The 23,405-nt window shown below is 45.0% G+C and overlaps 1 protein-coding gene across 1 annotated transcript; it reads right to left on the bottom strand.

The window, feature by feature from the left end:
* Nucleotides 1-679: 679 nt before the first annotated feature.
* Nucleotides 680-22,764, bottom strand: LOC143131800 (alpha-2-macroglobulin-like protein 1). Its single transcript, XM_076291392.1, has 31 exons — nt 22,732-22,764; nt 19,505-19,670; nt 18,426-18,510; nt 16,734-16,854; nt 15,862-15,982; nt 15,678-15,787; nt 14,921-15,088; nt 12,391-12,708; nt 12,099-12,311; nt 11,370-11,519; nt 11,115-11,186; nt 10,810-10,897; nt 9,816-9,942; nt 9,264-9,612; nt 8,451-8,577; nt 8,118-8,239; nt 7,950-8,001; nt 7,656-7,739; nt 7,013-7,189; nt 6,261-6,336; nt 3,889-4,045; nt 3,717-3,794; nt 3,395-3,545; nt 2,734-2,924; nt 2,182-2,397; nt 1,956-2,092; nt 1,696-1,777; nt 1,296-1,364; nt 1,090-1,195; nt 939-977; nt 680-806 (listed from the first exon to the last, which is right to left on the bottom strand). The coding sequence occupies exons 1-31, from the start codon at nt 22,762-22,764 to the stop codon at nt 775-777; spliced, it is 4,017 nt and encodes a 1,338-aa protein (XP_076147507.1). The 3' UTR covers nt 680-774.
* Between the last annotated feature and the right edge of the window lie 641 nt (nt 22,765-23,405).

Genomic DNA, 23,405 nt, shown 5'->3' with positions numbered 1-23,405 from the left:
AGTCCCTGATGATCACCACTTGTGGATATTATGGGTTTTTTTTATCAGGATGCCGTGAACCCATATATAACAATGTTCCTTGTTTCATGATATTGTTTTCAACCATATTCCTTCATAAAATGACAATGCTGAGCTCTACATCCCTGTTGTTAACCAGTTTGTTTGACCACCCTATGATGGTTGACCTGCTAGACCAGCAAAACTCTTGCGAAAACATACCTTCGGCTGGTTTTCCCAGCTTATGATGGTAATTCAGCTGGTTTTGCTTGTCGTACCACCTCAAGCTGGTCATTTTAGCTGGTGTTGCTGGTCTACAGTGCTGGTTTAACTGGCCATTCCAGCTTATGTTGGTCATTCTAGCAAACCAGCATGACCGGCTTGACAGGCTGGTCACCAGCATGACCATCTTGCACCAGCTGTATCCCACAAGACAGGCTGGTCACACCAGCATGAGCAGCTTCCTCCGATGGTCACGCCAGCATATCCAGCTGGTGGCCCAACCAGCTACACCAGCAAAGACCAGCAATAGCTGGAAGAAAACCAGCAAAGACCAGCATAAGCTGGTTTCTAGCTGTTTTTTTCAGCAGGGATGTACGGTAATATTGTTTTTCATATTCTTTCATAAACATATAGTCTTCAACTGACAATCCTCCGAACAGTATGAACATGAGACAAATGCTAGGATTGCAGTATTTATTACAGATATACAATCTCAAAAACATCATGTCAACACATCAGCAAGTTAAAGGGTTGAAATGTCAAAATAATTTCCACTTAATGACCTCTTCCTTCAGCTGTCCCCTGACCTGCACAAGGGGAGGACACACACACACACACACACACACACACACACACACACACACACACACACACGTTAAATAGAATATTGGGACCTGTTGTGGTGATTGTTCTTTAGAGGACTCGGCAGACTAACTGACCTGCACAAGGGGAGGAGTACTCAGCCTCAGCTTGGTCACCTGATTGAGAGAGAGAGAGATTTCATTGGTCAGGGGCTTACTAGCACTGCTGTATCCATGGCAATGTAATTATACATATATGTAATGCTGGTCTTGGTCTATGGAGTCTTACTGGTCTGGTAGTAGTCATACACCTTGACCCCTGCTGGCTTCAGGTTGGTGACTGGCAGATCCTGTCGGATGGTCAGTTCGCAGTGAACAGGTATATCCTTTGGAACCTGTTTGGAAATCAAAAGAAACACATCACATCAGATGGACAGAGCGCAAGTAGGTGCAGCATGTTTCAGTGAAAACCAGGATTCTTACAGATGGCCTTACCTCTGACAGATACACAAGGATGTGGTCATCTTTGCTGTCGACTCGGTCCACAAACCTGCTGCCCTGAAGCTGTTAAAACACAAGAACATTATGGATGGTGCACACACACACCAACACAGCTTCCATCAGCAACATTATGGATGGTGCACACACCCCAACACAGCCTCCATCAGCAACATTATGGATGGTGCACACAGCCTCCATCAGCAACATTATGGATGGTGCACACACACAACAACACAGCCTCAATCAGCAACATTATGGATGGTGCACACACACCAACACAGCCTCCATCAGTAACATTATGGATGGTGCACACAGAGCAACACAGCCTCCATCAGTAACATTATGGATGGTGCACACAGAGCAACAGATGTAGGAGGGACATTGGACAACTTACTTTTTCAGTGTCAGCAGTGAACCCAGATAAGATTTTCACATCTATTATCGCCATGTTGGTGCTCTGCAGTGGTCCGTTATATCTGCACAAGAAAGGAGGAATAACTATTAGAACAGATGTGTATCTGCACAAGAAAAGAGGAATAACTATTAGAACAGATGTGTATCTGCACAAGAAAGGAGGAATAACTATTAGAACGGATGCGGTCAGACTAGTTCAGTCAAAGAGAACAGAAGCAGGCGTTGCATGGCGCTCCATACTGGACTGTGATGTGGAGGCTGAAGGCCTGCTGCCCATCGGCCTTGTTGCACTGTCCCTCAGTCAGAGGCTTGGCTTGAGTCGTAATGCTCAGGGTTGAATGTTTACTGGGAGTGGGGATGTTGTAGAAGAGCGCGACCTGTTACAGAAGAGATGTGAAGAAATGTCACGGACAGAGTATCCATCATCAATAGTTTAGAAACCGAGGAGAAGTTCTTTTCCACTGACCCCCACAGAAGCGCATGCAGAGCCCTTCACGTCCACTCTGTACTTCCCAGGAACGTGGCGCAGCGCCCCCTCCTGGTACAGCAGTGTGTTGAGCTGGTTCACATCAAACTGGTGTGTGTCGCCCCCTGCTGACCGCACGGTCACTGTGCTGGACCCATGTGGGCTGAAGACCTTGGTGGCGTACAGAGCCAGAGCCTGCAGCGCCACCACCGTGTCCTGAGAGAACACACATCCAGCCGTCAGCACACACGCACACACACCCAGCCGTCAGCACACACACACCCAGCCGTCAGCACACACACACACACACACACACCCAGCCGTCAGCACACACACACACACACCCACACCCAGCCGTCAGCACACACACACACCCAGCCGTCAGCACACACACACACACACACAGCCGTCAGCGCACACACACACACACAGCCGTCAGCACACACCCACCCAGCTGTCAGCACGGGCAAACACTGAAGCTGGAGACCAGCTCTCACACACACACACACACACACACACACGACGTTTAGAAAGGAAAGGTGTGTGGAGCACCTGTGTGGAAGAGAAGCCTCCATACGGATTCTGCTGCTTCACCAGCCAGTTGACGATCCTGGAAGCATAGCCCAAGTCTGCAGCAGTCAGCGCGGGTTTGGTGAGAACAGCTAACAGCACATAAGCGCTCGTCTCCACCGCCAGGGAATCAGCTTGCTCTGATGAGGACTGAGACCAGTGCAGGAGACTCCCTGAGAAGACATGAGCCGTATGAGATAAAGACACGAGCCGTAGGAGATTAGGAGATAGAGACATGAGCCGTATGAGATAAAGACATGAGCAGTATGAGATAAAGACATGAGCCGTAGGAGATTAGGAGATAAAGACATGAGCCGTAGGAGATTAGGAGATAAAGACACGAGCCGTATGAGATAAATACATGAGCCGTAGGAGATTAGGAGATAAAGACATGAGCCGTAGGAGATTAGGAGATAAAGACATGAGCCGTAGGAGATAAAGACATGAGCCGTATGAGATAAAGACATTAGCCGTAGGAGATTAGGAGATAAAGACACGAGCCGTATGAGATAAAGACACGAGCCGTATGAGATAAAGACACGAGCCGTAGGAGATAAAAAGACACGAGCCGTAGGAGATGAAGGGAGCAGGTGCACGTGTTTGCTCATCAATGTCGGTTGTGGCACACTGCAGTGTCTCCTACCAGCAGAGGTCGCTACACTGTCCAAGTGTTTCAGCAGCTCAGCTCGGAGGTCTGCTTCCCCAGCGAGGCTGAAGGTGTAGGCCAGCAGAGCGGTGGTGTAGGTGTTGGAGCGCTTACTGGCGGAGGACTTCAGGAACCTCATGGTTTCTTGCTGAAGTAAAAAAATAGATTCTTTTTTTAAACCTTCTGGTCAAAGGTTATATTTGTCATGAGTGGTACAAAGGGGTATGACTTTCTAGTCATGTTCAGACAGCTATGGAAAAGAAAAAGCATCTGAATGAAACCTTTGATAGAGGAGATGGTTTGAGACAGATTTACCTACCGTAACAGTGCTCATATTCAGCTCAAGCATTGATGCAGCGATGTAAGCTGTTATTGTTACATCATCGCTTACACCCCCCTAGAACACAATGAAAAACCCTCATCAACACTGAAAATTCAGCATCCATCCCAAATAAGGAGTTTGTTTATGAGTAGCATCATACAGGTCAGACCTTCATTCTGTTGTTGAAGAGTTTCCCCTGCATATTGAAAACACCATCTGGTCGAAGGTTTCCTCCAAGCCAAGTGCTCGCATCCGTTATAACTTTTGGATCAATGTAGATAAAGGACTTTGCTTTTCCAAACGACCTCAACACAAATGCAGTGAGCCTGGGAGAAGAGATGGACACAACGCTGAGTTTGCTTCTGTCCAGAGGTAAGAGCTGTGGTCTAAGCATTGTATGCAAGTCATTTTAATTTCTATAGCACATTACATTCCAAAGTGCTTCACAGTTAAAAAAGACAGAGTTTAAAAGATGATTCAAGCATCAACTACAGCTGACACCTCCAGACAAAAACAAGAGAGAGACAGACGTATAAATATACAGACAAAATACAAGTGGCATCAAATCCATAGTTCCACGGGCTCAGTGGCTATTAAAAGCAAGTCTGAAGAGATGGGTTTTTTTATTATATAATTACATTTTTTGGTCTTTTTATGCGTTTAATGATAGGACAGTGGAGAGTGACAGGAAGTGAATGGGAGAGAGAGCAGGGGTGGGATCCGGAAAGGACCACGGGGCGGGAATCGAACCCGGGCCGCCGCCGTACGGTGCAGGTGCCCCAGCCAGTTGCGCCACAGCTGGGGCTGAAGAGATGGGTTTTTAGTAAAGATTTAAAAACAGTCACAGGTGATGCCGATTAGAGTTCCGGTGGTAAGCTGTTCCAGAGGCGTTGCATGGATACTGAAAGCACAGTCACCTTTCTGTTTGCGGGAAAGGGGTGTGTCCAGGCGTGCGTGGAATCAGAGCTAGTGAGTGGAGCTGAGCGGTGCGAATATCCCGCTCCTCGCTCAGGTGGCTGACCACTCGGCCGCTCCTCGCTCAGGTGGCTGACCGCTCGGCCGCTCCTCGCTCCGGTGGCTGTCCACTCGGCCGCTCCTCCGCTCAAATGCACATCAGGCCGCTCCGCTCAATCTCGCTCCACTTCAAAATCCTCCCGCTCCAGTGAAATCGCTCCAGGCTCGCTCCAATTTAAAAGAGGGAGAAATAATCTACAAGCCGAATCGTCACCTTAGAAAACGTAAATCCCAAAGATCTAAGAGCAACGGCAATGTCACTATAGAACATTTATTGTAAAAGATAATGCAACACAGACAGTGCAACAACGAACAAGCTTGGTAACGTCAATACACATAAACCTAAAACTAAAAGGATCAGTGGGATTAATTGCCTAAATAATACAGGTTTAGCATCCAAGTTATACTTCAGCCTTAGGCTACTTGATATGAAGCATATTCTAATTGCTCACGTTTTTGCTCTCCGTAACGCTCATGTTTCTGCAAAATTCCACATCTTCTTAAATTCCAAAATGAATCTTTACTCACTGGAACCACCACATGGTTGTTCTTGCTCTAAATTATTAGCATCTAGTTATTTTGTAGGAATAGTACGCTTGTACAGTAGGCCCTAGGCTATGACTTTCAGTTTCCTTTTTTAAAATATTTAGCAACTCCATCCCTAACGAACTTACTATGGCCAATATCTTTGAAATGTAACGCTCTTGGTTTCATTCCGAAGACATGAAATCTGGGTGGATTTGGGCATGCATTTCCGCTTGGTGTGAGCGGAATCGGAGCGAAATTGGAGCGCAACAGAGGGGAAAAAGCGCTCCAACAAATTCCCATCCGCTCCGCTCCTCGCTCGGGCTCTGCAGCTCTGCGTGGGATGCAGATCCTAGTGCTCGTGATGGAGTGGAAAAGTTCAGCATGTTTGGGACATAACGGGGAGCACGCTCATTTAGTGATTTAAAAACAGTCAATGCCACTTTATACTGGATTGTACATTTAACAGGAAGCCAGTACACGGCCGGCAGTACTGGAGTGATGTGTTCCTGTTTCCTTGTCCTGGTAAGCAGTCTAGCGGTTGCGTTTTGTACTAACTCTTGCAAGAGATGATTCATCAACTCCAGTATAAAGGGCATTACAATACTGTCAATCTTAAAAGTGGCGCTTCTGTCCTAATTATGCTTTTAAATGAAAGTTTGACTCGGGTACATTCACAAGACGACCCTAGGTTGCATTTTGGTTAGAGTTACGCTTTATTAGCTTTAAAAACAGCCACCTGTTCAGTGCTTAGTGCAGATGAGGATCGGGGAGGATGCACTTGAGGCCGTAGAGGGGGAGGACCTCCTTGAGTGGCACTGTGACGTTTTAGTAGCCATGTGTTGCATCATGGGAAACGGCGCATTAAACGTTACTGATTTGTGGTCGGAGCATGCAGTATCTATTACATCAACCACGTCCAGATTAAAACCATGTGATAGAACAACATCAACAGTCTTGTGGTCTACAGGTGTCTTACTTTGTGAACCAGGATGGACTCACCATGTGTTTCCATCTCCTGTTCCAAACGTGCTGTATGCTCCATTAGGAAGCTTGTAGTTCAGCTGCCTCTGGTATCCTGTTGATTACTCATCATTATGTTCCAAATCACCAGCCACTTTATTAGGCACATGTGTTCAACTGCTCATTAACAGATATCTATTCAGCCAATCACATGGCAGTAACTCAATGCATTTAGGCATGTAGACGTGATCGAGAGCATCTGCTAAAGATCAGGGGCGTGTCCAGGGGCGTGGCCATGGGGAGGCACCGCTTCAAAAGAACGAAGTTGGCTTTAATAATATCAAATCAATAAAATTATCAATTCTCAACAAATTTGATATAGAGGTAAACGGTGAAGAATATGAAATGTGGCACATGGAAATAATATATTTCTAGAGAGCTTTGTCTTCTGTCATACTTTGGATGTTGTAGGTATTGTTGTACCATGTAGTACAAAAAAAAAGAATCAAATAAAAAACTATGATAAGTGTGTGTGTGTGTGTGTGTGTCCATACTTTTGACTGGTAGTGTATGCTATAAAGAATTAAGGCAATTCTGAAGGCAAAAGGGGTTCAACCCGGTGCTACAAAGGTAAATCGGAAATAGTCATTAGTCATGCCTACCACACAGAACTCTAAAGTTAGAGGTGCCATATTGTTCAGGGGTTCACTATCCAGGATGGATACATAATAATGAACATAGACATGTGCCCTCTACTGCCCTCTACTGTCAAAAGGAAGAGAACATCTCACCACTTTTGAGGAAATTGGTGGCCTTCTCCTTAATGTCTGCAGTGAGCTGGCCAGTGTTCTGCAGGTACTGCATAATGTAGATATTTGGGGAGAGGATGGCCATATTTTGCTCCCCACAACCATAAGGCATCTGCAGGAGGCTGTCGATGTTCTTCAGAGCGCGACCTATGATGTCTCCTGCAGGAGGCATGGAGTGTTGGACAAACATGGTTAGGATTTCAGCAGTCAGTCAGTCAGCCAATGTAAGGCTCTCTTGGACAAACATGGTTAGGGTGTCAGCAGTCAGTCAGCCAATGTAAGGCTCTCTTGGACAAACATGGACAAACATGGTTAAGGTTTCAGCAGTCATCCAGCCAATGTAAGGCTCTCTTGGACAAACATGGTTAGGGTTTCAGCAGTCAGTCAGCAAATGTAAGGCTCTCTTGGACAAACATGGTTAGGGTTTCAGCAGTCAGCCAGCCAATGTAAGGCTCTCTTGGACAAACATGGACAAATATGGTTAGGGTTTCAGCAGTCAGTGAGCCAATGTAAGGCTCTCTTGGACAAACGTGGTTAGGGTTTCAGCAGACAGTGAGCCAATGTAAGGCTCAATGTAAGGCTCTGCTGTGCATATGAAGCGTGTGTTGTATGTGACTGTTGGTACCTAGCACAGACACAGAGGCTCTGGCTGATCCCTTAACTACATCCCCTGGGAGGGTCAGCTCCACCTCCTCCGTCAGGGCGCCCCCTGTGGATACAACATGGAACTGAGTTGAGGGCCAAGCAGGCCAATGGCCAGTGGTCTAACACGAATAAAGGTCTGGCCAAATTACATGGACATAACAGTGCATGCAAGAATAGCATCAGTTTCCTTTTAACACAAGAATCTATTAATACATTCCATAGAGTATGCATAAGGACAACACGTGAACTATAGATACAGAAGATTGGAGCTCACCCTTTGGACATAAGAGCAAGCTGAAACTTCTAACCCTCTCGGTTCCTTCAGCCTTACAAGAGAGAAGTTACAGATGTTAGAAGTGTGATTTTAGCTCTAGAGGTTCTTTGGAGATTTTCTTGGGACTTCAAAATGACTGATCTTGTGCAGGACTACTGGCAGGCCTACCTTGACCTTGAGGGAGCGAGTGACTGCGTCTACGCGGCCTCTCTCTGGGACGGTCAGCACTTCATTGCCACACAGAGTCTGGGACGGCCCAGCGGCCGCACTCACAGTCACGCTCATCTCTCCTGCAGGCAAGTTTCCCAGGTCAGCTTCAGCGGTGTCCACTACTACAGTGTCTCTACGCTCTCAGCATTACTCACAGAGTACAGAGGGCACCAGTGTCTAATAAAGTTACCCACTTTCCTTTAACTCTCTCAGCGTTACTCACCTAATACAGAGGGCACCAGAGTCTAATAAAGTTACCCACTTTCCTTTAACTCTCTCAGCGTTACTCACCTAATACAGAGGGCACCAGTGTCCATTTGAAGGTCTTTCTCCCATCTGCACACAGACAGGAGGAGTACTGGCCATCAGAGGAGGGAGTCAGAGTGAAGTCTGATGAAGGGGTTGGAGTCACTGTGACCTACCAGAGAGGGACTCGTTTAACAGACACACACACACACGAGATGCAACGGTACACAGCTCAAGCTCAAGCACTAGCTCAAGTGCTTTTAACACCATGTCTTATTCTCTACATCTGACTATCATATGCATTTGTCATGTACACAGACCTTACTGTCCTGTATTGACCCTAGGCAGATGGGTCAGGCCCTTGAGTCGTGGATCTGCTCGAGGTTTCTTCCTATATGTATCTCCAATTCTAGGGAGTTTTTCCTCGCCCCTGTTACCCATGGGCCTCTCTCTTTCTTTTCTTTTCTTCCTTTCTTTCCTGTTTCTCTGATTGCCTACATTCTGTAAAGCGCCATGATACATGTGTAATGTTTCGGCGCTCTATAAGCACAATAAATTGAATTGAATTACACAGTATATTATTGAACAGAGCCATATATAGATATATATATATATAAAAAGAGTTCGGACAACTCAAATCATGGGCACCATGTTTCATAGCAACGTCGGATGATTCTACAATGTAACCCTGTGGGGCGAATACGGTATGTTAGCTAGAGAGGGAATCCACACACACACACACACACACACACACACACACACACACACACACAGCTTATTAAGTAATTCAATCAGAACACACTTTGGCTACCAGAAGGTTCAAAGTCCTTATGCTCATAGCATGATCTGTTGCTATACCATGATGCACTTGGGCAGGTAGTTGAAAACTGTTGCAATACCATGATGCACTTGGGCAGGTAGTTGAAAACTGTTGTAATACCATGATGCACTGGGGCAGGTAGTTGAAAACTGTTGTAATACCATGATGCACTGGGACAGGTAGTTGAAAACTGTTGCTTTGAGCTCAAAGGTCTCTCCACGGATGATGGAGTAGGGCAGGGAGAGCTCCAGGAAGAAGGGCTGGAACACAGTGAGCTGAACTGGGGGGGCCAGACCGAAGCCCTGGGGGGACAGGCAGAACGCCTCCATCTCCCAGGTGGTGATGGTGTCAGGGACAGTGAGAGGGACTTGTGTTTCTCCAGACCCCCTGTGAAGAGACACGTTAGAGCAACGTTAGAGCAACAGTGATGGGGCTGGATATGGGGAGCAACGGTGATGGGGCTGGATATGGGGAGCAACGGTGATGGGGCTGGATATGGGGAGCAATGGTGATGGGGCTGGATATGGGGAGCAATGGTGATGGGGATCTAGTGCTGGAAACAGGATCCCTGATTCTACAAGCCCACGTACCCGACCTCTGCCAGGTCCCAGATCCACGTCTCAGGGAAGATTGTACGAACAGTCACACCAACATTTTCCGGCACTGGAGCAACTGGTGCAGCAATTGCAGCACTTTCAAAGGCCACCTTGGGATACCCTATCAAGGAGAAACAAACTTGTACAACATGTGCAGCAGATTCCTGTAGTAACTGCCCTCTCTGCTGAAGGCAGTGAATGTGCCGTATCTCTGTGATGCTACGCTGATCTGAAGGCAGTGAATGTGCCATATCTCTCTGTGATGCTACGCTGATCTGAAGGCAGTGAATGTGCCATATCTCTGTGATGCTATGCTGATCTGGAAATAAGGTGCTACTACTGCCATCCACAGCGCAAGCAGCAAACTGCTCTCTGCTTTACAAATGGCTTGGAGGCCTTCGGAGAGGCTTGGGAGCCATTGTTAATTGCTATGGCGATGGCATTGACACAGGACTGTGTAGTGTTAATTGCTATGGCGATGGCATTGACACAGGACTGTGTAGTGTTAATTGCTATGGAGATGGCATTGACACAGGACTGTGTAGTGTTAATTGCTATGGAGATGGCATTGACACAGGACTGTGTAGTGTTAATTGCTATGGAGATGGCATTAACACAGGACTGTGTAGTGTTAATTGCTATGGAGATGGCATTGACACAGGACTGTGTAGTGTTAATTGCTATGGCGATGGCATGGACACAGGACTGTAGAGGTCCTGTCGTCTGGAGTACGTCAGAGTTTGGGACACCATCCCTCCAGCATACGCCCTGTATGGATCAAAGGCCGCGGAAATGGAAGACATGCAGGTGATGTTCATGCATCACGCGTTCATGCGGAGGAAAAAGAGGCCAGAGCAGCTGACGTAATCAGAGGCCTTGGTCAATGGTCAGGTCTACAAACACCAAGTAAAATGAGCCTCATTGTTAAATTAGGTTACAGTGTCTCAATTCAAGGTCTACAGTGTGTTTCATGTTTAAGTGCTCTTACCGAATCCCTTGTGGTACGTCTCCCCCCGGTACAGTAAGCAGTCTGGTGTCCCTAAAACCAGGTTAGTTACAGCCTTCAGCCCCAACCTCTAAAACAGACAAAGACGCAAAACCAGGTTAGTTGCAGCCTTCAGCCCCAACCTCTAAAACAGACGCAGATAGACTCCTCCTTCACAGATATTATGGACATTAGGATATGGACTTATTCTGTGTTCAAGTGCTTATTTTTCAGACCTGGAAAACTGCAAAGGCATCAGTTGCAGAGCGTTTCGGAGGATAGTACGGAGAAGATCGCCGAGGTCTCACTTTCAGACACTCTACTGGATCTTCAACTTCATAATCAACAAACGAGTCCATTGATGGTAACAGATCAAAAACCTAGAGGGGAAGAGGAACGCATCATCACCCCCCCCCCCTCTCTTCAGGCAGTAATGGGCAGTAACACATATGGGCATCATCACCCCCCCTCCTCTCTTCAGGCAGTAATGGGCAGTAACACATATGGGCATCAGAGGCCCGGTCCCCTCTGGGTCAGATCTATGTCGTCATGGTGCTGGTAACCTTGTCAGCGTTCAGTCGTTTCCCAGGTTCCAGGATGTAGATGCTCTGATCCACAGCGCTGAGGCCGCAGAGAGAGCCAGGCTGAGCAGACAGCTGCAGGGAGCTCTTCTCTCCAGGAACCGATTTAGGGGGGGAGAACTGCACCGACACCTGTGTACACAACAGCATATTATCAACCAATCACAGAGCAGCAGAGGAGGTCAAAGACCACTTTCCACAACCTTCATCTAGCGTGCTACCATGACAACAACATGCTCAACTGTGCTACCATGACAACAACATGCTCAACTGTGCTACCATGACAACATCATGCTGTAGTGTGCTCCCATTACACCATTGCACTGTAGTGTGCTACCATGACAACATCGTGCTGTAGTGTGCTACTATGACAACAACATGCTGTAGTGCGCTACCATGACAAAATCATGCTGTAGTGTGGTACCATTAAAACATTGCACTGTAGTGCGCTACCATTACAACATTGCACTGTAGTGCGCTACCATTACAACATTGCACTGTAGTGTGCTACCATGACAACATCATGCTGTAGTGCGCTACCATTACACCATTGCACTGTAGTGCGCTACCATGACAACATCATGCTGTAGTGCGCTACCATGACGACAACATGTTATAGTGCGCTACCATGACAACATGCTGTAGTGTGCTCCTATTACACCATTGCACTGTAGTGTGCTACCATGACAACATCATGCTGTAGTGTGGTACCTTGTTTACGAAGCACTTCTCCGTTGAGAAGGTTTTGCTGTCAGCCAGGAAAGTCTCACTGGGTAAGACACAGTAGGCCAGGACCTGCACTGAGGGGGCCATCTCAACACTGACGGACAACCGGAAGGAAACCTCACCCTGAGTTACTGGTGGAGAACCCTTCACTGAAGCTTCAGCAAAGCCATGATGAACAATCTGTCCTCTTGATAAAACCTGCAACAAACAAGGAAAACTAATGACAAAGTATTCAAATGACTTTAGATGTCTGGAATGGAACCTGTATTCCACATACCATATAAATGACATCCACAGAGTCTGCATTGAAAGTCTCCCCAGTGAAGGTGTACTTAATGGTGATGGGTACGTCTTTGCCACACTGAAGAGCACCATCTATTTTGTCATCTATTATGGACAGAGAGCTGGATGACGCCGAGTCTGGAGATGCTGTTCTTAATCTGGACACAGACTTTGATTCCGAGTCATAGTATGGGGTGTTATATGGTCTGTATGTGTCGGTGTCTGTAGTTAGGCTGGCCTGGAAAGGAAGAAGCATTAGAGACGAGAAAGGAGGAATGCCTGGATCTTCCACAAGCACTAGCTTGTGTACGACCTACACATCACACGCCAACACAAAGATTCAACTACACTAGCATTAGCTTGTGTACAATATACACATGACACACTCACACAAAGATTCAACTACACTAGCATTAGCTTGTGTACAATACACACGACACTCACACAAAGATTCAACTACACCAGGGGTATTCAATTAATCTTCAGCGAGGTCCAGTTACAGAAAATTTCCTCAAGCAAAGGTCCGGAGCATCATAATGTTTAACGTGTGTTTAGGCTATGTATATGTTTATGTATGCATGTATAATATTAGGATGGATGGATGAAGCCTAGTTGTAGATAGATAGATAGATAGATAGATAGAGATAGATAGATAGATAGATAGATAGATAGATAGATACTTTATTGATCCCCAAGGGGAAATTCAAGAAATAAAAGATTGTAGGCCTTAATGTTGTTTAATGTGAAATAAAATAAGTAGCCTAAAAGGCAACATTCGAAATGAGGAGAAATAAGGCAAGATAAGAGTAGCCTAATTGGGGAGAAAAACTGAGTAGCCTTGGCTATTTTTAAGATCTTAACGTGCACTTTTAGTTTTTTTTTTATGTTGACCCGAAATCCTGGAAACCCAGGAATATCACGTTGTTGGGCAGCGAATGCTTAACAAGATTGTGGTGGATCAATCATATTGCCTTCTTAAATCGTAAAATATTCTGTGGTCTCAGTTCACTGTTGAATGGGCCTAGCCTACCCTATGCTTGCTCAAAATATATGCTTTGTCTAGTAGAGGTGCTTCAAATTGGCGCTTAAAATCGCCTGTCAGAATATATAGAAGAGGTCCAGGGCAATTCCGCGCAAAACGGTCACATCCATATTTAGTTGGCGTTACGGACGTGACAGTTTTGCGTGGTATTGCCCCCGTATCGTTACATAAAGCTCTGTTCTCGCTGTCTAGCTTTCTCCTCTTTGAGCAATCGATGATTTGAAAATAACTTACATATCGTTAACTTAGATATCCATCTAATTGTTTCTCGTCCCGTCTCGGATCGTTTCAGGCTATCAGTCTCTTCTCCATAGTAGGCTACTTTACTCACTGACTTGACTATCAGAATTCACAGATTTCACTGGCTGAGTAGCAGCAAGCGAAATGATGGTTCCTGAAGCTCCTGAAGTAAATGCTGTTATCCTAACCAACTAAACATTTAGCGCAGGTTTGAAATCTTACGTGAAAATCTAAATTAGGCTATTATGGTCTGGGTCCGGATAGGATCACGTCACGGTCCGGACTCGGACCGCGGTCCGCCATTTGGTGATGGCTGAACTACACTACCACTAGCTTGTGTAGAATATACACATCACGCACTCACACGCAGAGACTCAAATATACTAGCATTAGCTTGTGCACAATCTATACATAACACGTTCACATAGACACTAGACGTAGCTTTTCTGCAGTGCATTCACTGATTTTTCCAGAAGACCAGCTTACAAAGAGCTCAAAGTCCCCTGGGAAAGGAGTAGGGTTGCCACCTGTCCAGGATTTTCCTGATTGTCCAGCATTTTCATGGTCTGTCCAGGAAAATAAAAATAAAAATCCTGGACACTGAATGTCCCCGATTTTTGTACATGATGCGCAAAATGTGTATTTCAGTTTAATTGAAGCGTGCCTACGTCCATAAACGTATGCACAGCCTTATTGGCTCTACAAAAATGACGTAGCATAACATGGGTGGTGGTGGTGGGGGCACGCACAGTGGAGGTTCATTAGAAATGGTAAGGTGGAGACGGAGAGTGTGTGGGACAAGGAGAGACAGAGAAAGAAAAGTTTATTCTCTTAAGCAAAAAAACAGTACCTAATTATGTATTCCCCCTTTTTTCTCAATACTGCCCCCAGGAGTCCACGACTGTTGAAAATATAACAAAATAATAAAGGTCTGCTATTAAATAAAGCAATTAACTAAACAAATAACTAGAAATTGTCATTCTTACTAATTTTAGCTATACAATTGTCGCTTAGAATGACTGTTTTTATCTTGGGTTAGATGTGCGAAAGGCGCTGTTGCTTACAAACAAAAAGGTCGATTGGATGGTCAAAATGTCCAGGATTTTTGTCAGACACAGGTGTCAACCCTAGAAAGGAGTCGTGTTGAGGGAGAACTGACTATAGTGACCAGCTTACAAAGAGCGCAAAGTCCCCTGGGAAAGGAGCTGTGTTGAGGGAGAATTGACTGTAGTGACCAGCTTACAAAGAGCTCAAAGTCCCGTGGGAAAGGAGCTGTGTTGAGGGAGAACTGGGCCACTCCAGCGGAGTCTGTGGTCAGGTTCAGCAGAAGCTCTGCATTCCATCTCGGACCTTTGAACAGATGGACCATCCTCCCAGCGATGCCAGTGTCATTGTAATGGGTCGCTTTGATCTGTAGAGAAAGGAAACGCAGTGTGACTGCTTTCCGTTGGCTAGTCTTTGCCACTGGTTCCAGAAATGTACCTCATAGCACTGATCAGACAAGACAACTGGCTGAATCTCCTTTTTTCGATCAAATCCTGCAACACCAAGGCCAGTATCTGAATCACTTTCCCCTCACACTCACACAGCACCAAGATCAGTATGTGAAAATACTTAAAGGTACAGTCCATAAGTCTAGTGAAAGGTTGTTTGGCAAGATACCGGAGGCTGGTGGTCAAAAGTCAAAGGTATAGTCAGCAATTCTAGATGATGTCACATTCGATGGTATTTGAACCAAACACAAACAAAACATCAGAGAGGAAACTTTCCCCAAACTCAGTCCCCATTACCCAATAATACAGCAAGTACAGACCTAGACATGTGCTAACGTTATATTCAACCAAAACTAAAAACCCTCACCATATTTTGAACAAGCTCCATGTGCAGGGGAGGAATAAGACTACAGTTGACGGAGAGGCATTTGAAAGATGGAGAAGAATTTTAAATGACCGTAGTGCATGCATGGCAGATGTGTTTGCAGAGACGACCTTTTCACCTACCTTGCCCTCCATAACTGCCCCGTCCTCAATTACGTTTGGTGTATCAACAAAGGAGAGTTTCCCAAGAGAGAAGTCCAAATCTATGTTTTTGACCTCTGAACGACTGATACCTGAAGACAAAATGAAATATAGACAAGGAACCTTTGGTGGACAAACAGTTTACAAAAGGGTCGCTTTGGCTTACCTGTTCCTTCTTCAACTACTGTGGCCTTGAATATTAGGATATCCCTCAGTTTTTTGTTCAAGTCTTGCTGTGTAAATGTTGCCATATAGAATGCATAACAGCCACAGCCAGACTTGTCCATCTGTGGGCAAAACAAGCACAGTTACAATTAAACACTCCACAAACCTGCATCATCACAGCCTCAGGAAGTGTTTGTCAGTCTACTTCATAGCGGTCAAACATTGAGCGTTGAAAATAAGGGAGATCCCCCAGGTCTCACCCAAAATACAAGAACATCAACATAGAATTCTTGCTGATAGCAACAGGAAGATCATACAACAAAACTGCTGCACTAGCTAAACAAGGTGTAGAGCTAGGTCTACCGTTACTTGGCTTACAGATTGGCATCAAAATCATGCTCACAACAACCACGCTGTTATCTTAAATAGACTAATATCACCAAGTCGCCTTCAAGCAAGCAAAACAATGCTTTGAAAACATCTGCTTCGCTGGAAGGGCAAGGGGGTAGCAACAGGACAACAGTAGGCTACATAGACTGACAGGTGCGGTGGTAGGGCTAATGTTATTAAAATATTAGGATATTTTACGGGAAAAAATATTAAGATGGGAAGGCAGTGGGAAAAAAGTTAAAATAGGTCAGAAACCCAGAAAAAACAGGAGGGTTGACAAGTATGGTCTACTTGGCCCTTTAATCCCTACTGTTATAACTTCATTTTAAATGCAGAAATGAAATAAATGTGTGGCAAACATAAATGTTATTTTACATTTTAATGTTAATTTCGTTAATATCAAAATCAATCATATTGAGGCAACATTTACAGAAGAGTGAATAACTAGGATGTTGATCATTTAGTTTGGAAGTATATCTTTACCTCCACCAGTTCTTCCCAACATACTGATAGTGTGGGATCAACGCCATCGCCTCCTTGGATATCCGACTCTCGACACAAAGACAGAGTAGCCTTCCCTGGCACAGGCGCCCCAAACGTGTATCTGAGAACAGGGACAACACGGGATACAAGGTCACGGCCTACAAGGTCAAGGTCACGGCCTACAAGGTCACACAGCACAACGCTTAAAGGCTAAAAGACCACACAATCACAACGCTTAAAGGCTACAAACCAACACAATCACAACACTTAACAGGTGAAAACCTCCATCAACTGCAGCTGTACTGCAAGATGGGTGATGTGGCAGATGACACATTTACTTAGCTCCGTCACCAAACGACTATGGTCCTCTTGAATCTATGTGTCAGTGTATAGAACAAATCGACACCTGGATGTCTCAAATTTTTCTTCAGCTGAACAAAGAAAACATTGAAGTAATTATATTTGGTAAAAAGGAGGAAAGACTTTGCCACTCTCCTTGACACAAAAGGGTTTAAAGCAAAGGGTACGGTTACAAATCTTGGCGTATTAATTGACAGTGATCTAAATTTCAACAGCCACATGAAAGCGATAGCTAAATCAGCTTTTTACCACCTCAAAAATATTGCCAAACTTAGAGGGCTGATGTCAAAACATGATTTAGAAAAACTCATTCATGCATTTATCTCCAGCAGGGTTGATTACTGCAATGGACTGTTCACAGGCCTTCCTAAAAAGACTATCAAACAGCTTCAGGTGATACCAAAATGCAGCTAGGATTCTAACAAAAACTAAAAGAACTGGCCACATTACTCCAATTCTTAATTCTGTGACTTACTGGAAGCCAGTGCAGGGACTTGACTTTAAAGCACTACTACTTGTTTCTAAATCAGTAAATGGAGCAGGACCTAAATACCCATCAGACATGTCTCCATGGTCCCAGGTGAAAAACCTGTTAGTAAAACCTACTGGTTTTTGACATCAAAAAAGGCCCCAACTGTAGCCAGTTTTAAATATAGATTTAAGACCAAACTGTTTCTACATATTTATTCTACCTTGTCGTTTATTACTTTACTTTTTTTCTTATTAATTGTTCTTTATTTTTAAATGATTTTACCTTGTGCGTTTTATGTTTTCTTTCTATTATTCTTTACTTTTTGAGGAGAGCTTTGGGATGCAGCCCGGATCACTGTGTGAAGATGTATCCATTTAATGGCCGCTGTACTTCACCGGATCACTTTATTTGAAGATGTTATTGTTGTACTTCACCGGAGTTGCCCAGTTGGGGGCTCGTCGTCACTTTTGTCGTCACGTAGTTCATCTGTAGTCCATGTGGACTTTCATGTCCAGCAATTTTAATGTGAACTTGGGAATTTGCCATTTTTGTCAATTGAAATCTGCATATTCCACCATATTTTTAAGCAAACACAGTTGTATTGAAGATTAGTGAGCATATGTTTTAACCTTTGTTGTGGCATCCATGTTTTTCACACATTCTGACAGCAAAGCACATGAACACTCTCAGTGGGGAAAACAGCGTGATCACGGGGGCGGTCCCTGATACTCCAGGTGCCATAAGGCCTCCAGCAGCCGTGGGACCTCCAGCAGCATGGCCATGAACTTTAGAGGTCTACCCCAGAATTCTACACATCCCCGTGTCACTTCCTGAGAATGACCCGTCCCCGTGTCACTCACTTGGCACATGCTTGCAGTCGGATCTCTGCTGCTCCCACACTCACTGACTCTGGGCTGTTGAGCGTCACGTCGAACTTGGGCAAAACTGAAAGGAGGAAGAGACGCCATGGTAACAAAAAAACTTTGTCCTAAACGTGCCAGTTGGCTTTACACTATTCTTAAACATCCTAAAAAACATACTGACAAACCTGTATAGCTATACATATTATATATGTATAACATATTATATATAAACACAAACAAAGCTGTATAGCGTGTCATCTTGAAGGATTGCTCATCTGACAAGAACAGACTAAAAATGTTGTAGGCCAAATGTGTATCGAGTGAAAATGTCAGACTCATCACTTCATGGATTTGGTGGCTGTCCACCAAGACAGTTTTCCAACCCGTCTTCTAAATGCATGGATGACTTTATAACAGATATATTCTTGTGCTAAATATACAACCTTTTGTGGAACGTACATCTGCACATGAATGAGTGTGGAATGTTCATCTGCACATGAATATGAGTGTGGAATGTACAGATACATGAATGAGTGTGGAATGTTCATCTGCACATGAATATGAGTGTGGAATGTTGATCTGCACATGAATATGAGTGGAATGTTCATCTGCACATTAATATGAGTGTGGAATGTTCATCTGCACATGAATATGAGTGTGGAATGTTCATCTGCACATGAACATGAGTGTGGAATGTACAGATACATGAATATGAGTGTGGAATGTTCATCTGCACATGAATATGAGTGTGGAATGTACAGATACATGAATACGAGTGTGGAATGTTCATCTGCACATGAATACGAGTGGAATGTTCATCTGCACATGAATATGAGTGTGGAATGTACAGATACATGAATGAGTGTGGAATGTTCATCTGCACATGAATATGAGTGGAATGTTCATCTGCACATGAATATGAGTGTGGAATGTACATCAGTTTGGAATGAAAGTGGGACTCTGGAGAAGGACTAGCACGAAGGGACACGCCCACTTTGGGACAAGAAGCCTCTGTCCATGCCGGGCTACCAGCACACAACACACACGTGTCACTCTAGACAACAACAACAACATACCATATTGTTTCACTTGAAACTGGTGCGACCCTGCGCCCTGCTCTCCGGTCACAGACAGCATGTAGTAGCCCTGGTCAGCCTCTGGGTTGAGGGCGTGAGACAGCTGCAGCATCTTACGCTCCGACGACACGTTCAGCCACTGGCCAATGGTGTTGCCACGGGGATCCTGAGAACGGCCAACAAGCGACAGAGTTTAATACTCTGATGAAACCGCACATTTTGAGAAAACAGAACTCTAAAACTTGTGCTGCTGTTGCAATTTCAGTCTACAAGCACTTTTTCCTTAGACTCACACAATATGTATGGTCAAGTTCAAAGGAATTTAATAAAGGATATTTAATAAAGGAATTGAAAGGAGAATTCCGGTGTGATATTGACCTAAAGTGTGTTGAAACATGATACCGAGTGTGAACGTATGTCTCATAGCTCACCTCGGCTTGTCCCCTGCACTCAGAAATCTGGCGCTAGTTAGCCAATGCTACCAACAGTGTTTCGTTGCGGTGCCTCGGGCATCGGCCTAGCCATGCAAATAAATCACTGTTTTACACCATTTACGAGGTTCAAAGTAGCTCCATACTTCATTGGTAGACTTCCGAGGGCCTTGACATTTAAAACGAGACATGGAGAACTTTGAAAAAGCACTGGTAGTTTATTTACAGACAGTACCTTAAGGAATTTTACCGTTCGATCACCATCTTGAATTTAGTCACGATAAGTCGAGCGACGAGTACAAACGAACAGGTATGATAAGGGATCAGATTCCAAAAATAATTCAGTGGAAATGCATGGATTCAGTTGCTTCCAGTAGCAGCAACTGGAATCCATGCATTTCCACTGAATTATTTTTGTGAGCTATGAGACATACGTTCACACTCGGTATCATGTTTCAACACACTTTAGGTCAAAATCACACCGGAATTCTCCTTTAATAAAGGATATTTTCAAGTGGAATATGAGATTACTGTATTAATCTACAGAATAATTCCGAGGGAGAAACACAGCATGGTGTGGGGGAGTAAACATAAAGGCACGTAAGATAGATAAATATAATATAAAACACCGTTATGTACACACCTCAAGTGTCACCAGGCTGTACTGTGGAGACAGAAGAGAAATGATTAGTGCTTTTTTATTTAAATGATGAGTGCTTTATAGTGTTGGTTTTTAAACACAGAGACCAGAATATTTGGAATGGATGGTGGATTTCCCCGTGGGGATCAATAAAGTATCTATCTATCTATCTCTCTCTCTCTCTCTCTCTATCGATTACATTGCAGTGCATCAGTGTTGCGCGGGTTTGGTCACAAGCGGCCCGCGGTCGCCCGATATTTTAATCAACCCGACCGCAACTCGGACCGCGAATATTAATTAGGACAAAATTATACCCGACCCGCGATCCGACCCGCTTATTTACAAAATGTGTGCTTTTGGTTATAGGCTGCATGCAGTGTGACAGTAGGCCATTTCTGTAAAAACAAACTAATTTATTTACGAAACTTGATGCAGTAGAACTACACGCAGTAAGCATGCAGGACATAATGTTTGCGCAGGAGAAAGAATGAGAATAAGAGCGCAAGCACGCACGCAACGCACAAAGGATAAGAACACTAGGATAAGATTTGAAGGCCATGGACATACATCTTTCTTTCGAAAACAGAAATGGTGAGGCGAGGTAGGCAAGAGAGATACATTGCTGGTCAAAACGTTAGCGTAAGAACTGGTTTATAATGCTGAATGAAACACAAAGCTTTACTACTAACTTTTATGCATGCGCGAACCTATACATACCGGTAGATATGGCTGTGTAGTCTGTGCCATAACATTTATTCCTGCAGGCTGCCCGTTTTGGCTGTCATACTTTTAAATGGCTTCGCAAGAAGTAGGCCTAGACCATAACCATAGCCTATATCGCTTTTCCTGAAGGGGTGTCTTTATTATTTTAACTCGCGTCTTGCTTCTTTACTGTTGACTTTACTGTATTGATGCTTTACTGTATTGATGCTAGCTTTCTCGTGATATTTTAAGTAGGCCTATTTGTAGAACATATATATTTAATTAATTTTAACTGACCCGCCCGCAAATGACCCGAATATCATTAAAATATTTTGTTTATGACTCATAACCGCGGGTGACCGCGGTCATCCGCGGGCGACCGCTTAATTTCGGGCAGACCGCGCAACACTGCAGTGCATTGAACTGCTCCGAGCCGTTGGCAGTTACAGTTACTAGGACCTACCAGTAGAGGGAGCCAGACATTCAGTTTGTATGTTGAATTACGCCTCAGAGAGAGAGGGCCAAACTCCCCAATATGAGCAAAAAAATACAGAGAAAAAAAAGCACTCAGCTAAGAGATTCAGCCCACACACGTACATTTCCGTTGACTAAAGTAATTCACATGCCAGGTAGGCAGTTATGAGCTTGAGGCAGAGCAGCTTCAAAATCTGGCATTTCTTATTTTAAAGTCAAGAGCAGAACATGGGCAGTATGTGTCAATTAGAATATCAGAAACATGAGAAATACCCAGACTTCTGGTTTGCTCCTCCCCAAGTGACTAACAGACACCATTAAGGACCAATGATGGGCTTATTATCAGGCTTAATAAGAGGGAGTACTTCACGACACAACAGTTCCTGAGGGGACGTCTACCTCACTACACAAGTCCCCGAGAGAACGTCTACCTCACTACACAACAGTCCCTGAGGGGACGTCTACCTCACTACACAAGTCCCTGAGGGGACGTCTACCTCACTACACAAGTCCCTGAGGGGACGTCTACCTCACTACACAAGTCCCTGAGGGGACGTCTACCTCACTACACAACAGCCCCTGAGGGGACGTCTACCTCACTACACACCTGAGGGGACGTCTACCTCACTACACAAGTCCCTGAGGGGACGTCTACCTCACTACACAAGTCCCTGAGGGGACGTCTACCTCACTACAGTACAGCTCCCTAGAGGACGTCTACCTCACTACAGTACAGCTCCTGAGGGGACGTCTACTTCACTACAGTACAGCTCCTTAGAGGACGTCTACCTCAGAGGACGTCTACTTCACTACAGTACAGCTCCTTAGAGGACGTCTACTTCACTACAGTACAGCTCCTTAGAGGACGTCTACTTCACTACAGTACAGCTCCTTAGAGGACGTCTACCTCACTACAGTACAGCTCCTTAGAGGACGTCTATCTCACTACACAAACAGTCAGAAAACTCAGCAGGACTCACCTTCTGCTGAAGGGGAATGAACTCCGTATCCATGGTAACCACTCTGAAATACACTGCAAGTGAGAATCAGAGTTAGAATCAGACCTCGAATTGGACCATCTGGGTGTTTACAACTGACTCTGCGACCACATGCAAGCGTCTATAGGAGGACATACCTGGGCTGTACATGCAAGCGTCTATAGGAGGACGTACCTGTTTGGCCTGGGCTGTATCAAGCATCTATTGGAGGACATACCTGGGCTGTATATGCAAGCGTCTATAGGAGGACGTACCTGTTTGGCCTGGGCTGTATCAAGCGTCTATAGGAGGACGTACCTGTTTGGCCTGGGCTGTATATGCAAGCGTCTATAGGAGGACGTACCTGGGCTGTATCAAGCGTCTATAGGAGGACGTACCTGTTTGGCCTGGGCTGTATATGGGTTTATCTGTCTGGATGAAGGTCACGGGATCAGGTTTTGGCCTGAACTTCACCAGACTCTCTGAAGTCCAGTGAGATGTACGACCCTCGACCTCTACTTTGATACTCTGCACAGAGTCTTTATTTACCGATGGGGCCTGTTAAATAACAAAAATAACCTGGTTAAATAACCTGGCCCCTGCTCTCCAGGTGTGTATGTACCTGGCCCCTGCCCTGCAGGTGAGCTACTGACCTGGAAGTGGACGCAGCGGTGGAA

Source organism: Alosa pseudoharengus, unplaced genomic scaffold (genome assembly GCF_046254945.1).
Source record: "Alosa pseudoharengus isolate Yale_2024_CS ecotype anadromous, Long Island Sound unplaced genomic scaffold, YU_APseudo_1.1 YU_APseudo_1.1_scf_18, whole genome shotgun sequence".
Classification (NCBI taxonomy): domain Eukaryota; kingdom Metazoa; phylum Chordata; class Actinopteri; order Clupeiformes; family Clupeidae; genus Alosa; species Alosa pseudoharengus.
This window is presented reverse-complemented; position numbering and strand designations above follow the sequence as displayed.

Coding starts and splice junctions, on each gene's coding strand:
- LOC143131800 (XM_076291392.1), bottom strand. CDS start 22,764: ATGGATACGGAGTTCATTCCCCTTCAGCAGAAG. Junction 8,002..8,117: donor CTCGCTCCCTCAAGGTCAAG/GTAGGCCTGCCA, acceptor CTCTCTTGTAAG/GCTGAAGGAACCGAGAGGGT. Junction 978..1,089: donor GTATGACTACTACCAGACCA/GTAAGACTCCAT, acceptor TCTCTCAATCAG/GTGACCAAGCTGAGGCTGAG.